This window comes from Schistocerca nitens, chromosome 4 (genome assembly GCF_023898315.1).
Source record: "Schistocerca nitens isolate TAMUIC-IGC-003100 chromosome 4, iqSchNite1.1, whole genome shotgun sequence".
Taxonomy (NCBI): Eukaryota; Metazoa; Arthropoda; class Insecta; order Orthoptera; family Acrididae; genus Schistocerca; species Schistocerca nitens.
In genome coordinates this window covers 15,789,239-15,807,140 of record NC_064617.1, presented here as the reverse complement: position 1 = coordinate 15,807,140, position 17,902 = coordinate 15,789,239, and the positions used below count along the sequence as shown (strand labels likewise).

Here is a 17,902-nt window from a genome sequence, read left to right as displayed (position 1 = left end):
TTCAGCACAACTGCTCAATAAAAACATGCAGAACAGTACAGTGCCATACAATAACGAAGTAGACGACAGTGGCTACCTTGTACAACACAGTCAACTACGTAATGTTGGCAGCAGTCGAAACTGCGTGCCTACCGAAGCCTCCCGACGTTTACCGACTTCTACAGATTCAGGACTAGGGAGAGGTCTGCCATCTAAAAGTTTACACACTGTACATGATGTTCAGACAGACATAGTATATCAATCTCATTCTTATTTTCGAGATCATCTAAACACACTAATAGCTCATCTACTGTATTTTTTATTCCCCTGATATTTTGATGATTGAGTTGATACTGCCCTTAGCTTTACCTCTATTTACTGTACATGAAGTTTCTTTTATTCTATTTATCTTGATTGTCATCTGTCTGGACTCTGGCTTTAACCTAAAAAACCTGTCGGCCTGGACCCATTAACCACAGGGATCACCCCTTGTGTGACTGTGGACCTCATTACAGTTTCTGCTAATAGAGAAGCTAACTTATTTTCCCCATCCTATTCAGGAGCAGGCCTTGTGTAGTGTATCCCCACCTACCAGTACACCTATGTGAGATTTTGCCAGTGTCTGGAGCATCCTGTTCAGCTCAGTGTTAACATGCCTTACAGCGGTGTTTACCCAGGGCTGATCATGGCACTGAAAGACCTCCACAAACCCCACATTTCTGTGCTCAGTTGCTGCTCCTATTTTATCCTGGTCACTCCTAATACTGTATCTTGGATTCATAGCCAGGCTGTTTCCTGTTCCCCCAACTATAATTACCTGATCTTCCTTCTCAAAGTCCCTACATAGGTGACCTATGTTTTGTTTCAACCTACTTTCAACTACATGTTTGTCATGAACTTTGTTTTTTCAAAGGATATTTGTAGTCCTTCATTGGCTGCTTGTTTATTTGTTCTTGGGCATTATCTAGCGAATCAGTAATCAATGCCATGTCATCTGCGAAGGCTAAGCAGTCAACAGTGATTTTATTTGGATTCCTTCCTAATTGAATCCCTTTAGTATTGATGGCCTTCTTCCATTATCTGACTACCTTCTCTAACACACAATTGAAAAGCAGAGGTGACAAACCATCTCCCTGTTGGACACCTGACTTTATTTCAAACAATTTTGAGAGCTCTCCCCTAGACTTTTTATCTATCCTATGAAAAACCAAAGTTCATGACAAACATCTGTGATGCTCCTCGAAATATTGCAGTTGACAACAGTACAATTCACAAAACAAGAGTCCTTTAACTACCTAGGAGAGTGGATTACATACAATGCAAAAGAAAAGACAGCTATCGAAACTAGAGTGCGCAAAATGGAAATACTGGTTCGTATAACCAAAAACGTTTATAACAAAAAATCCAAGTCCTGGAACACAAAATTAAGACACTACCAAACAGTGGCCAGACCTGAAGCTCTGCATGCGGCAGAAAAACTTAATCTAACAAGAAATGGAGATCTTGAGGAACTAGAGATGGTCAAAAGAAGAATTTAAGGAAAATACTGGGAGCTAAAAGAAATGATAATACTGGATACTGGTTAAGACCAAACAGAGAGCTATACTTGAAAACTGAAAAACTAACTGCTGTAATGAGGAAGAGAAGACAACAGTTTTTTGGGCATATATTCAGAATTGATAACAACAGACTAACCAAGTGGATATTCACATTACTCAATAGCTACAAATCCTAGGCCACAGGGTTCATAGAGACTGAAAAGGACATGGAAAATGCTGGAATTACAATACCGTATTTACTCGAATCTAAGCCGCACTTTTTTTCCGGTTTTTGTAATCCAAAAAACCGCCTGCGGCTTAGAATCGAGTGCAAAGCAAGCGGAAGTTCTGAAAAATGTTGGTAGGTGCCGCAACAACTAACTTCTGCCGTCGAATATATGTAGCGCTACACAAGCATGCTTTGTGGGCACAAAGATAAATACTGGAGCCAAAACCTCTGCATCAGTAAATAAATTAAAAAAAAAAGGTAGAAGACGAGCTTTTTTTTTCTCCGCCCCGAGTTTCGACCACTGCATTTTCATACATTATCCAACGAAGTAAATACAAATTCCGTATTGTTCATCTTCGAATGTAGCAGAATTTCAATGTACTACGATTTCGTACCTGTGAGAAGAGATGGTTGCTAATAGGAACCTGATGAAATGTGAATCACATGCACTATTCTCTTCACCATAAGAATAATACGAATATAAACATTTTGCCATGTATTCTTTCGTGTTTGCTGCTATCTCATTTAAATCCTGTCTGCCTAATAAACTACGAAACTAGAGTGAGACAACAGCAAACGCGGAAGAATATACGTATCGTGTCATGTTTATATTCGTATTATTCTTATGCCTAATAGTGATACAGTCAGAAATGAAGCACGGAAACTGACTAGATTTTAAATATAAGATGACTAATTTCTGTGCAGAATTTGATGTACTAAAGAAGCGGCCGCAAAGATTTTCAAACGGAGAAAAATTTTCGCTAAGCTCTCGTTCAGAACATGTTCTATCATATGCAGTCTATTATTTGGTTCTTGTTGATCATTATCAAAGAAAGCAGCAGTGTAAGTAACAACAAATAGCAGTCTCTTGCCATTGTTTCGCTAATGAGACGATTCCTCTTTTTTTTTAAGCGGTGGTAGCGCGCACAAAAGCAAGTCATGCCGCGAGCGGCGACAGGCCGTAAACACGCACTATCAAAATGCGACAAACAATGCATGACACAATACAGTAATGCATTTCCAGCTTAGAGTGAGAAACACCTATAACAAAGAAAACGGCACTTATCAGATCAAAGCAAAATAAGCAATCGATTCAAACCAGACGAAGCACGTGAAAAACGAAGGGGACCCGTATAAATACGGACGGAGCGCCTGACGCATAGCAATGGCTACCTGGTAAGCTCGACTGCTAAGCTTACGACTCGAACCAAACTACTGTAGCTGTATCGTCTTTCATTCGACCTAAATTGTGTCTCATATTACAATGGACCAACTTTGTTTCGATTTGGAGGTGCGGCCTAAAACTTTTCTCTCCCCTTGAATTTCGAGTCTCAAATTTCAGGTGCGGCTTAGATTCGGGAAATTTTTTTTCCTTTATTTCGAGTCTCATTTTTCAGGTGTGGCTTAGATTCGAGTGCGGCTTAGATTCGAGTAAATACGGTAGACACAATAGAAAACAGAACACATTTCAGAAAGGCAGTTCAAAAGGCAGAATTTCAGAACAGAAAGAAAACAAGTAGACGAATGTGGACTCAAGAAGAAAGGGAACAATACTCTAAAAGGATGAAGGAAACTTGGAATCTGAGGAGACCTAATACAATGAAGAGTAGCCAAAGTTGGTTGATCGTACCCTCCAAATGGGTTATTCGAAAGAAGAAGAAGAAGAAGATAGAAAGTCTACTCACCAAGTGCTGGCAGAATACGCACATAAAAGACTGTTGGGATTGGCAAGCCTTTGGAAACAGTGGCTCCTTCAGGCAGAAGGGTTGAAGGGGAAGGAAGGAGGATGAAGGAAAAGGACTGGAGAGGTCTAGGAAAAAGGGGTGGATTTTAGGAAAGTCACCCAGAACCTCGGGTCAGGGAAGACTTACTGTACATGGTATGCCCCGAGATTGTCTGCACCTCCTTACAATCTACTGAACCTATATAAATGTATATATGCTGCATGACGAGTGTGCTGTGTAAAAGCATTTCCACTATCATTCCATTATTCAACATTGTCTATGAAAGAAACATCCACAGGACAGCTTTTACATGTATTTGAATAAATTTCATTGAACGTATGATGACTAACCTCTACAGAAAACTTTGTTACTTGCCATGAACAACAATGTCTTTTCTCTTTGAAGAAAACAAATGATATTCATCTGTTTTGATTCTTACATGCCCTATTGTAGCAATAGATATCAGAATCAGGGGATGTGTGAGAGAGAGAGAGAGAGAGAGAGAGAGAGAGAGAGAGATAGTGTGTAACAAAACTTTCGTTACCTACCAAGAACATAATGTGATTCAGACTTAGTGTTCAGCCAATTATTCGTTAAACATTGTTAACTGATAACTTTCAACTGCTGTATGGTTAACTATGTTGCTCTTACATGGCCACATTCCTAATCCTGACATTACTGAAGGACAATCCTTTTTGGCAGACAGTATGGGAGTTGATAACCAATTTCCTTGCATTACTGCCACAAAAAATTAGTAATTCCATTTCTTATTTATCTTCTTTAAAACTAGGTAAATATTGGAAATCATAATGATTTTACATTTCATATTTAAGGTCTATTGATTGAGGATACTTTGTAATCTCACTGGCGTAATTCTACAGGTAACTCGACTGTCACACTTTGATTATGTACGAACAGAAGACCTCGAGAAAATTGGCATGGGGAAGCCAGGCATCCGCCGCCTGCTGGAGGCTGTCAAGAAGCGCAAAGCGGCACAGTGGAAGCGCAATTTGCTGGCCAGGCTGGGGGCAGCTGCTGGCAGTGGAGGTAGCGGTGGAGGCAGCCGCCGTGGGGGGGAGGACTCGGCTCCCCTTCACCTCACGTGCCTGATCCGCGAGAAGGACGTCAGGTTTGTGTCTCTAATACTGTCCGTACAATTTTCGTACCATATACAAACTTTAAGCTGCAATAGCATTGCGTTCAAAAGTTTGCAGTCTCCAATGAGAGAGAGAGAGAGAGAGAGAGAGAGAGAGAGAGAGAGAGAGAAATATCGTTCAAATAGCACCATAGATTTTTTTGTGCTGCAGCCTTCAGGTACATCAGAATATTTTGAAACTGATATCACAAATTTTGAACATCTCCTTTGAATTTCTTTCTTAACTGTATGACACACACTAAAAAGTATGTTGTGGAAGTTAATATGAAGTTCTGTATATGTAGAACTTGAAAATAGGAGTGTTCATTGTACGAGGGAAGTTCAATAAGTAATGCAATACATTTTTTTTCTGAAACAGGGGTTGTTTTATTCAGCATTGAAATACACCAGGTTATTCCCCAATCTTTTAGCTACACAAAACTATTTTTCAACGTAATCTCCATTCAATGCTACGGCCTTACGCCACCTTGAAATGAGGGCCTGTATGCCTGCACGGTACCATTCCACTGGTCGATGTCGGAGCCAACGTCGTACTGCATCAATAACTTCTTCATCATCCGCGTAGTGCCTCCCACGGATTGCGTCCTTCATTGGGCCAAACATATGGAAATCCGACGGTGCGAGATCGGGGCTGTAGGGTGCATGAGGAAGAACAGTCCACTGAAGTTTTGTGAGCTCCTCTCGGGTGCGAAGACTTGTGTGAGGTCTTGCGTTGTCATGAAGAAGGAGAAGTTCGTTCAGATTTTTGTGCCTACGAACACGCTGAAGTCGTTTCTTCAATTTCTGAAGAGTAGCACAATACACTTCAGAGTTGATCGTTTGAACATGGGGAAGGACATCGAACAGAATAACCCCTTCCGCGTCCCAGAAGACTGTAACCATGACTTTACCGGCTGAGGGTATGGCTTTAAACTTTTTCTTGGTAGGGGAGTGGGTGTGGCACCACTCCATTGATTGCCGTTTTGTTTCAGGTTCGAAGTGATGAACCCATGTTTCATCGCCTGTAACAATCTTTGACAAGAAATTGTCACCCTCATCCACATGACGAGCAAGCAATTCCGCACAGATGATTCTCCTTTGCTCTTTATGGTGTTCGGTTAGACAACGAGGGACCCAGCGGAACAAACCTTTGAATATCCCAACTGGTGAACAATTGTGACAGCACTACCAACAGAGATGTCAAGTTGAGCACCGAGTTGTTTGATGGTGGTCCTTCGATCATCTCGAATGAGTGTGTTCGCACGCTCCACCATTGCAGGAGTCACAGCTGTGCACGGCCGGCCCGCACGCGGGAGATCAGACAGTCTTGCTTGACCTTGCGGCGATGATGACACACGCTTTGCCCAACGACTCACCGTGCTTTTGTCCACTGCCAGATCACCGTAGACATTCTGCAAGTGCCTATGAATATCTGAGATGCCCTGGTTTTCCGCCAAAAGAAACTCGATCACTGCCCGTTGTTTGCAATGCACATCCATTACAGATGCCATTTTAACAGCTCCGTACAGCGCTGCCACCTGTCGGAAGTCAATGAAACTATACGAGACGAAGCGGGAATGTTTGAAAATATTCCACAAGAAATTTCAGGTTTTTTCAACCAAAATTGGCCGAGAAAAAATATGTGTTGCATTACTTATTGAACTGCCCTCGTAACATAATTCAAGATTAATGGTAACAATGAAAAGCCACATAATTAGCAACTAGAAGTCAACTTTGATAATATAATCAATTGGATATGCCTCGTATGCCCTTGTGTTGCAGTGTTACATAATGTGAGGAATTGCCTGTCTTTCCAAGCCACTGTCCGACTAGTTGTGCTGTGGAAAATACACTGTGTTCCACTTGTGAAGCAGAACAACAGCGCACATGCCACTATTGGTTTCAGTGGCATCTCAATACAGCCTCGGGTGGTTGTTATACATGCTAAGCTTCAGAGTGCCAGCTGGACAGCTTGGGTCCCTGTCTGCCTAGACTCATTTATTGGATTGAAATTGGTGGTTGTTAGGTTCTAAGCAGTGTGACCTGTTTCCTGTTTGTCGGGAGGTGTGACCTGAGGTGTGAACAATCACCTAAGGTGGGAGTGCCCTCAAGAGGGCCCCCACAAGGGAGGAGCGCACCATCGGAGACGCCGGTAATCAGGGGGGATTCTTCCGCAATGGTTTCCTCATCTTCCACTATGTCTGCTCACAAGCATAAGTTCACCGAGTCTCAGCCACAGACAGTTCTTCCATCGTTGCCACAGTTCCTTGTTGTTTCTCGGTCTGACGAAGGTCACGACTTCTCCATGGTCAACCCTTTCATTATTCAGAAAGGTGTCGACGCAATTGCAGGTCCTGTAAAGTTTTGTTCTAGATTATGGAATGGCACCTTGTTGTTAGAAACAGTCAGTGCCCTCCAGGCACAAAAATTGCTGGGTACTTCACTGCTCCACACCTTCCCTGTCCGGGTTGAAGCGCACCACACTTTAAATTCCTCGTGTGGAGTCGTTTATACATGCTCCCTCGATGGATTGTCTGACGAAGAAATTCAGCACTACCTGTCTGACCAGGGCATAACGGCTGTTCATAGAGTTATGAAAAGGGTTGACACGAACATCATTCCAACCCGCACTGTCTTCTTGACATTTGACAAAGTTCAACTCCCATCGAAAATCAAAGCAGGCTATGAGATAATTTCCGTTCGCCCTTACGTCCCCAACCCTACGCGTTGCTATTGGTGTCAGTGGTTCAATCACACCAGCCACTCCTGTTCCAATCTGGCCAAATGTGTTACGTGTGGCAAGGATGCCCATGAGGGTGCTTGTCCACCTCCATCCCCTTGTTGCATCAACTGTATGGGTGACCACGCTGCTTCCTCTTGAGATTGCCCCATTTTTAAAGACGAAAAACTCATTCAGGAAATCAGAGTGAAGGAAAAGGTGTCGACCTTTGCTGCTAGAAAATTATTCGCCAGTCGACAGCCCATCGTGCCTCAGACAGGAAAATACAGCACTGTCCTTGGTTCTCCTCGGCCAACAAAGGAGGCGGCCACGCAGACTTGCGACCTCACCTTTAGTGCCACGGTCGTCAGATCGGCCAGCGCAAAGATCGCCTGTTCAATCTCACCCCTTTCGCCTGCCCACTCTATGGCTCACCCTTCATCGGGTTCTGCTAAATCTCGAGCCCAAAACTCAGACACCAAGACTTCGAAAAAAGAGCATACTCGTGAAGATTTTTTACGTACCCCAACTTCCCAACCATCGGTTCCTCCTTCATCTAAACATCATATTTCCAAGAAGGCTAATAAGAAACCCAGTTCATCTCCTTCTCCGCCAAGGCGTGTCTCATCTACAGTACCACCTGGCGGAAATCGCCCTCGGCCGTCTTTTGTGTCGCCGAGGCGCACTGCTGGCGGCCGATCAACCGACCGATCGCTGGTGGCAGGAGCTGCTCCTGAACAACCTATGGATCAGGATCTTCTGCCTTCGGCTGAATGCAATTCCATGCTGTTGGTCGCAAGCTCTGAGCAGTCGTTGAGTTGACGGCAACCTTGGTCACATTCCTCCATTTTCTGTTCACCCTATGTCCATTATCCACTGGAATATCCGCGGCATTCGAGCCAATCGGGATGAATTGTCGATCCTCTCACGATCCTACTCGCCGGTCATCTTCTGTCTTCAGGAAACAAAGCTGCGTCCCCATGACCGCTTTGTTCTCCCCAATTTTCAGTCCGTCCGATTTGATCTCCCCTCTGTTGAAGGCACTCCAGCCCATGGTGCACTCATGATTCTTCTCCATGATACTCTCCATTATCACCCAATCCCCTTAAACACTTCCTTCCAAGCTGTCGCTGTCCGTCTTTCCCTTTCTGGATGTACCTTTTCCCTTTGTACTGTATACATTCCATCGTCCACACCAATGGCACGAGCTGATCTCCTTCATCTTCTTGGTCAGCTTCCACCCCCCTATTTGCTGGTTGGGGACTTCAATGCCCACCACCCGCTTTGGGGATCTCCACATCCTTGTCCACGTGGCTCACTATTGCTAGACGTCTTCCACCAAGCGGATCTAGTTTGCCTCAACACTGGGGTCCCTACATTTTTGTCTGCCTCCACGACAAATTTCTCTCATTTGGACCTTTCGGTCGGTACTGTTCCGCTAGCTCGGCGCTTCGAATGGTTCGCCCTTGATGATACACACTCGAGTGACCACTTTCCATGTGTCCTTAGACTGCAGCCTCAACTGCCATATATGCGCCCGCGACGCTGGAAGTTTGCCCAAGCCGATTGGACACTTTTTTCGTCTCTAGCGACATTCGATGACCGTCACTTTCCTAGCGTCGACGATGAGGTCACACATATTACAGACGTTATTCTTACAGCTGCAGAACGTTCAATACCACACACCTCCGAATTGCCCCGGCGCCCCCAGTTCCTTGGTGGAACGAGGCATGCCGTGACACAATACGTGAGCGGCGACGTGCTCTTCATGTTTTCCGCCACCATCCTACTTTGGCCAACTGTATCCGCTATAAGCAGTTCCGTGTGTGATGCCGTCGCGTCATCCACGATAGCAAGGAGGCAAGCTGGAAATTCTTTATTAGCTCATTTAACACCTTCACTCCCTCCTCGGAAGTTTGGAGTCGGATTCGACGGTTATCAGGCGCGCCTAGTTTCTCCCCAGTCTCTGGGCTCACTGTCGCGCATGATACATTAGTGGACCCCGTCGCAATTTCTAACTCATTGGGTCAACACTTTGCTGGGATTTCGAGCTCTTCAAATTACCCGCCTGCGTTTCTCCCGAAGAAATGTGCAGCGGAAGTGCAACCTCTTGCTTTCTCCTCTCAAAATCGCGAAAGCTATAATACTTTTTTCTCCATGCGGGAACTCCAACATGCACTCTATTCTTCTCTCTCCTCCGCCCCAGGACCGGATGGTATCCACGTCCAAATGTTGCTGCATTTATCAACCCATAGTCTGCATTACCTCCTTCGCCTTTATAATCGAATTTGGACCGACAGTACTTTTCCCAGACGATGGCGGGAAGCTATCGTCGTTCCTGTTCCGAAACCTGGAAAGGACAAACATCTCCCCTCTAGCTATCGCCCCATTTCTCTCACGAGTAGTGTATGTAAGGTTTTGGAGCGTATGGTGAATTGCCGTTTAGCTTGGTGGCTGGAGTCCCGCAGTCTTTTAACACCTGCCCAATGCGGATTCCGAAAGCATCGTTCTGCAGTTGACCATCTTGTTGCTCTCTCCACTTATATCATGAACAATTTTCTCCGGAAACAGCAATATTTTTTGATCTGGAGAAAGCATACGGTACCTGTTGGAGGACAGGCATCCTCCGCACACTTTTCTCTTGGGGCTTTCAAGGTCAGCTGCCCCTTTTTCTTCGCGAATTCATGGCAGAGCGCACATTTAGAATGTGGGTGAACACTACTCTCTCCCGTACTTTCTCCCAAGAAAACGGGGTACCCCAGGGTTCCGTGCTGAGTGTTGTACTGTTTGCCATTGCAATAAATCCAATTATGGATTGTCTCCTTCCTGATGTCTCGGGCTCCCTCTTTGTGGATGATTTTGCGATCTACTACAGCTCTCAATGGACCAGCCTTCTTGAACAACGTCTTCAAGGATGTCTCGATCACCTCCACTCTTGGAGCATCGAAACCGGCTTCCGTTTTTCTCCCAGTAAGACCGTTTGTGTTAATTTTTGGCGACGTAAGGAGTTTCTTCCACCCTCCTTACATCTCGGACCTGTCAACCTTCCGTTTTCGGACGTCGCTAAATTCTTGGGTCTTAGGTTTGACAGAAAACTGTGCTGGTCCTCCCACGTTTCCTATCTTTCGGCTCGCTGTCTGCGATCCCTCAACACCCTCCGTGTCCTGAATGGTACCTCCTGGGGAGCGGACCGAGTGGTCCTTCTCCGCCTCTATCGCGCCTTAGTGCGCTCGAAATTGGACTATGGAAGCATAGTCTACTCCTCTGCTCGGCCGTCTATTCTTCGGCATCTTGACTCTATCCACCACCGTGGATTACGTTTAGTGTCTGGAGCTTTTTACACCAGCCCTGTGGAAACCCTTTATGCTGAGACTGCTGAACCTCCGCTGTCCAGTCGGTGAGCAGTCCTTCTGAGTCGTTATGCTAGCCATCTGTCTTCCATGCGTGCTAATCCAGCCCATGACATTTTTTCGACGCCTCCTTGGATGTAGGGTATGCAGGCCGCCCTTCCTCCCTACTACCACCGGGAGTCCGCTTCTGTCGACTGCTCCATTCTCTTTCCTTCTGCTTTTCTAAAACCTTCTTGACAACTTGGGGTACAGCACCGCCCTGGCTCCGTCCCTGGATCTGCCTGCTCCGTGACCTTTGTCAGTTTCCCAAGGATGGTACCCCTTCACTTGTTTATCGTCGGGCATTTGCTGCTCTATGTGCACAAATGAAGGAAGCCACATTTATGTACACTGATGGCTCGAAAACATCGTTAGGTGTAGGGAGTGCCTATATTGTTGGCGACACCCCAAATCGATTTTGGCTTCCTGACCAGTGTTCGGTTTATACTGCGGAGCTTTAGGCTGTTCTCCAGGCTGTCCAATACATCCGCCACCATCAGCGGATACAGTATGTTATCTGTTCAGATTCTCTCAGCTCTCTCCTCAGTCTCCAAGCTCTCTACCCTGTCCACCCTCTGGTCTACCGGATTCAGGACTGTCTGCGCTTGCTCCACCTGGGGGGCGTCTCGGTGGCGTACCTCTGGCTCCCAGGACACGTTGGTATCTGTGGAAATGAGGCGGCCGATATAGCAGCCAAGGCTGCAGTCCCTCTTCTTCGGCCAGCTATTCGATCGATTCCCTTCGCCGATCTACGGAGCGTTTTATGTGGTCGTGTTGTTCTTTTACGGCACGCACATTGGTCGACACTTCCCCATAATAAATTGCGGGAGGTGAAGCTCTTCCCTGTGCTTGGACCTCTTCCTCCCGAACGCGTCGTCGGGAGGAGGTAATTTTAACTAGACTCCGGATAGGGCACTGTCTTTTTAGCCATCGACATCTTTTAAGCGGCGATCCTCCCCCACTCTGTCGCCACTGCTCTCAGCTGTGGACGGTAAGACACCTTTTAATTGAGTGCCCCTATTTTACACCGTTACGCGCCCGTCTACAGCTGTCGCCTAATATATCGCCAATTTTAGCAGATGACACGTGCTCGGCCGATCGCGTTCTCGAGTTTATTAGTCCCAGTGAAAACACGTCAGTCATTTGAAGCTTTTTTTGGGGACAACCAACCCCTTTCTGTAGTGGATTTTTAAGCTTTCCTTCTGATTTTAGTTTCTCCAATTTTTTGAGTTTCGTTCCCATTGCTGCTGGTTTCTATTTTCATTTTTTACTGTTTCCTAAGTAACGGACCAGGCACTAATGACCATAGCAGTTCTGCGCCCTAAAAAAAAATAATCTCTTGGTCTCCCTTACTATTTTTACCCTCCACGCAGTCCTCCAAAACTAAATTGGTGATCCCTTGATGCCTCAGAACATGTCCTACCAACCGATCCCTTCTTCTAGTCAAGTTGTGCCACAAACTTCTCTTCTCGCCAATCCTATTCAATACCTCCTCATTAGTTATATGATCTACCCATCTAATCTTCAGCAGTCTTCTGTAGCACCACATTTCCAAAGCTTCTATTCTCTTCTTGTCCAAAGTAGTTATCGTCCATGTTTCACTTTCATACATGGCTACACTCCATACAAATACTTTCAGAAAAGACTTCCTGACACTTAAATCTATACTCGATGTTAACAAATTTCTCTTCTTCAGAAAGGCTTTCCTTGCCATTGCCAGTCTACATTTTATATCCTCTCTACTTCGACCATCATCAGTTATTTTGCTCCCCAAATAGCAAAACTCCTTTACTACTTTAAGTGTCTCATTTCCTAATCTAATTCCCTCAGCATCACCCAACTTAATTCGACTACATTCCATTATCCTTTTGTTGATGTTCATCTTACATCCTCCCTTCAAGACACTGTCCATTCTGTTCAACTGCTCTTCCAGGTCCTTTGCTGTCTCTGACAGAATTACAATGTCATCAGAGAACCTCAAAGTTTTTATTTCTTCTCCATGGATTTTAATACCTACTCTGAATTTTTCTTTTGTTTCCTTTACTGCTTGCTCAATATACAGATTGAATAACATCGGGGAGAAGTTGAAGAACATCGGGAGAGGCTACAACCCTGTCTTACTCCCTTCCCAACCACTGCTTCCCTTTCATGTCCCTCGACTCTTATAACTGCCATCTGGTTTCTGTACAAACTGTAAATAGCCTTTTGCTCCCTGTATTTTACCCCTGCCACCTTCAGAATTTGAAACAGAGTATTCCAGTCAACATTGTCAAAAGCTTTCTCTAAGTCTACAAATGGTAGAAACGTAGGTTTGCCTTTCCTTAATATATTTTCCAAGATAAGTCGTAGGGTCAGTATTGCATGACGTGTTCCAATATCTCTACGGAATCCAAACTGATCTCCCCCGAGGTCAGATTCTACCAGTTTTTCCATTCGTCTGTAAAGAATTCGTGTTAGTATTTTGCAGCTGTGACTTATTAAACTGATAGTTTGATAATTTTCACATTTGTCAACACCTGCTTTCTTTGGGATTGGAATTATTATATTTTTCTTGAAGTCTGACGGTATTTCGCCTGTCTTGTACATCTTGCTCACCAGATGGTAGAGTTTTTTCAGGACTGGCTCTCCCAAGGCTGTCAGTAGTTCTAATGGAATGTTGTCTACTCCTGGGGCCTTTTTTCGACTCAGGTCTTTCAGTGCTCTGTCAAACTCTTCACGCAGTATCACATCTCCCATTTCATCTTCATCTACATCCTTTTCCATTTCCTTAATGTTGTCCTCAAGTACATTACCCTTGTATAGACCCTCTATATACTCCTTCCACCTCTCTGCTTTCCCTTCTTTGCTTAGAACTGGGTTTCCATATGAGCTCCTGATATTCATGCTAGTGGTTCTCATTTCTCCAAAGGTCTCTTTTTATTTTCCTGTAAGCAGTATCTATCTTACCCCTAGTGAGATAAGCCTCTACATCCTTACATTTGTCCTCTAGCCACCCCTGCTTAGCCATTTTGCACTTTCTGCTGATTTCATTTTTGAGACATTTGTATTCCTTTTTACCTGCTTCATTTATCGCATTTTTATATTTTCTCCTTTCATCAATTAAATTCAATATTTCTTCTGTTACCCAAGGATTTCTACTAGCCCTCGTCTTTAGACCTACTTGATCCTCTGTTGCCTTCACTGCTTCATCCCTCAAAGCTACCCATTCTTCTTCTACTGTATTTCTTTCCCCCATTCCTGTCAATTGTTCCCTTATTGTCTCCCTGAAACTCTGTACAACCTCTGGTTCTTTCAGTTTATCCAGTTCCCATCTCCTTAAATTCCCACCTTTTTGCAGTTTCTTCAGTTTTAATCTACAGTTCATAACCAATAGATTGTGGTCAGAGTCCGCATCTGCCCCTGGAAATGTCTTACAATTTAAAACCTGGTTCCTAAATCTCTGTCTTACCATTATATAATCTATTTGAAACCTGAAACTTCCTGGCAGATTAAAACTGTGTGCCCGACCGAGACTCGAACTCAGGACCTCTGCCTTTCGTGGGCAAGTGCTCTACTATCTGAGCTACCGAAGCACGACTCACGCCCGGTCCTCACAGCTTTACTTCTGCCAGTATCTCGTCTCCTAGCTTCCAAACTTTACAGAAGTTCTCCTGCGAACCTTGCAGAACTAGCACTCCTGAAAGAAAGGATACTGCTATTTGAAACCTGTCAGTATCTCCAGGCTTCTTTCATGTATACAACCTTCTTTTATGATTCTTGAACCAAGTATTAGCTCTGATTATGTTATGCTCTGTGCAAAATGCTACCAGTCGGCTTCCTCTTTCATTTTTTAGCCCCAATCCATATTCACCTACTATGTTTCCTTGTCTTCCTTTTCCTCCTGTCGAATTCCTGTCACCCATGACTATTAAATTTTTGTCTCCCTTCACTACCTGAATAATTTCTTTTATCTCATTACACATTTCATCAATTTCTTCATCATCTGCAGAGCTAGTTGGGATATAAACTTGTACTATTTTAGTAGGTGTGGGCTTTGTGTCTATCTTGGCCACAATAATGTATTCACTATGCTGTTTGTAGTAGCTTACCCACACTCCTATTTTTTTTATTTATTATTCAACATTCTGGTTCTGCACCAAGTGCATCTAAATTATACACTTTACAAAGTTTTGAAAATTTTGCTTTTGTAAAACCTGTTTCAATTTCTTCCACTTTTCTTTTTACGTACTGTTTTCTTCTGGAGCTTTTTACCTTTCGTGGATGTTTAATGGGGAATATAGTTGCAGAAACTAACATTCAACGTATCAGTTACTTCACATCAAGGAATATAAACATCTGCATTGTCTTCTTCAGTCTCACATTCGGTTGATGGTGATTGTTCAGGTGGATTGTCACTAAATTTCTTCTTGTAGTGAGTAGGCAATTCCTGCATAATGGATGTAATGTTAATACTATTACTAGAGGACCAAGATATTTCTACAATACCTTGGGCAGATTTCTAAATACTGTAAGTGGTTTTTCACTTTTCTTAGACACCACCTTCTTGTGTCTTTTTTCATAGTCCACACACCTCACTCTTTCACTACTGCATTCCCTTACTGGCATTGTATCTAACAACAAATTCAAACGAAGCACAAAACTCAATGCAGAATGGTTTATGTGCAAGTCCTCGCTCTCGTGTTATAAACAGGAGATTGCTGGAAACAATGTTGCTAACATGTATATTGTACACTAGAAATTCAGTGATGCGTAATATGCAGAATGTTGAAAATTTTTAATATGTTATGCAGGAAATTATTGGCCACTGTGTCTGCATTGACTACTAACATATTAACCAAACTGTATTGTGTGTAATTCTCAAAAGTTTTTGGATGGGGGTTTTTGAATAAATAATTTGTAAAAAGGCAGTTCTTTACATTTTTTTGTAATAAATATTTACATAATACAATTATCTAGAGCAGAAAAGATACTGTTTATATACCGAGTGAGGTGGCGTGGTGGTTAGACACTGGACTCGCATTCGGGAGGACGACGGTTCAATCCCGCATCCGGCAGTCCTGATTTAGGTTTTCCGTGATTTCCCTAAATCGCTCCAAGCAAATGCCGGGATGGTTCCTTTGAAAGGGCATGGCCGACTTCCTTCCCCATCCTTCCCTAATCCGATGAGACCGATGACCTCGTTGTCTGGTCTCCTCCTCCAAAACAACCCAACCCCATACTGTTTATAATTACATAGTATCTGGTAATATGACAGAATAGATAGCGTTCTGTGACTTTGCAAATGAGAAGAAAAAATTGTAAGTGGGGAGAAATTAACTTAAATTTGCATTTTTGTCATAAAATTGCAAGTTAAGGAAGCCCATAATTGTGCAGGTGTCAACTAAATTTCAACACATCTGCAGATCTCCAATACTTTTGGTTTTGTCTAGATTTTTAAATAAGAACTTTTCTTCTCAGTACTACTGAATAAAGAGTACCAAAATTTTTTCTATTTATTTGCAACTGTATACTTGATATATATATGCAATAGTGGTACATTACAGCTGATATACATGTTCATATCCATGATAAATTAACTTCTGTTTATAATTCACTAAATAGTTTTCATATAAGTAACGTCCATAATGTTCGTGAGAAGCAGCTCAGATGTTATAACATAATGTGCAGAATACTTCATATGATCAATGTCCTTAACATGCAATCGGCTGCAATATAATTCTAATAATAATTATGCTATGACACAGAATGTTTATGCTCAAAGCACTTACATCAGTTTTTGGATTTAAAAAAGTAAAGTTTAAAATGTTGTTATGTGCAGTGTTTTCTTGCGTACTTATTACTGATTGACCTCTGAGTGTTCGTCAAAAGATATCGTATAGTTTTAGATGCTAGTCTTCCGCAGGCATTGTACATTTGAACAACACACATTAACTCTTCAAGCATAATGGACACCATGCCAGTAGCACATTGGTAGAATTAATCCTGCAACAGTGTGAGTTTCCTTACATTTTGCTACTTGGTAAGCTATGTTGTTGGTAACTAGAAGTGCTTCGAGATTTTCACCTGCGTAGAAAATGATTATTTTCGTCCTTTCATTTGAATTAGTTTTTCTAGAAAAATATACTCATACTTTGACCCTGCCATTCTTATGAACACACTCTAAATAAATTTTTAATTCGCTAGGTAGCATACATTGAACAGGAAGTACGTTCAAACGCAAGACATACTGTGGACGCTCTGCATTGTTGACAGCAGTGCACGTGAAATCAAAATCTAAGTAGGTATCATCATACTTTTTAACTTGCATTTCCTCTCTTCATTACCACTTTCCTTGCTGTCCCAAGCAAGTTACCACTTTTTACTTTCATGTGACAGTTTTTAAAACTTTCCCATAGTTTATCAACATTATCAACTCTATACAAATTCACTATGTAATAAAAACTGATTCAAAACACAACCTTTCCTGCTGGTGCTAAGTGTAGTGCGCAACATTTACATTTGACTGCTCATGCAGATTGGCTAACACCTTAAGTGGAATTCCTCTGAGGCACAAAGGATGACATCAGGAATGAAATTTCCCACAATTGGCTTCTTTGCCAGTAATTACAAAACAAGTCCATACTCCTTCTTGGCCCATAAAAGCACCACGGCACACAGGTTCAATACCACTGCTTTATAGGATCACATTATTGTCTATCCGTCTCTCTTGCCCATTCAGCCCACTGTTCAGATCTTTTTTTCTGAGGTACAGACATAGTTTTCAAGCTGAAATTATGTCACATAATAGGGTCTACAGCCCCTTAGTGCTGTGCAAAATTTAGGGTACTAATTCAATGCAGTATGGCCGTTTATGCCACATATTTTGGTACTTGCAAACTCACTCATCAAATATATGGATGAACTACCTATATAAATTTTGGGCCTGGTGGCCTAGTGGTAAAGTATATGCCTGGAAACCAGATGGTTGTGGGATCGAATCCCTATTGGATTTTGGATATTTTCTCTCTGACTTTACCCTTTGTTGAGATGGCATAAGATGATCCCTGACAACTTGCAGCTCTGTTCCCTGCTGTGATATGCAAAGTGCAAAACAGTAGCTGCCTACAGAACTGTGACAACATTGAGGCATTGCCATAGACATATTTACAAAACCATTCTACTGTATTAGTTGAGGTAGCGACGTGAAGTT

At 43.1% G+C, this 17,902-nt stretch overlaps 1 protein-coding gene across 3 annotated transcripts in view; it reads left to right on the top strand.

Moving 5' to 3' along the window:
- LOC126253587 (activated CDC42 kinase 1) overlaps positions 1-17,902 on the top strand; it is a 566,545-nt gene that overhangs the window by 79,388 nt on the left and 469,255 nt on the right. For all 3 annotated transcript variants that reach the window (XM_049955017.1, XM_049955019.1, XM_049955018.1), the window contains exon 3: positions 4,352-4,599. In XM_049955017.1, coding sequence (XP_049810974.1) covers positions 4,352-4,599 — 248 coding nt within the window. The remainder of the gene's footprint in view (positions 1-4,351; positions 4,600-17,902) is intronic.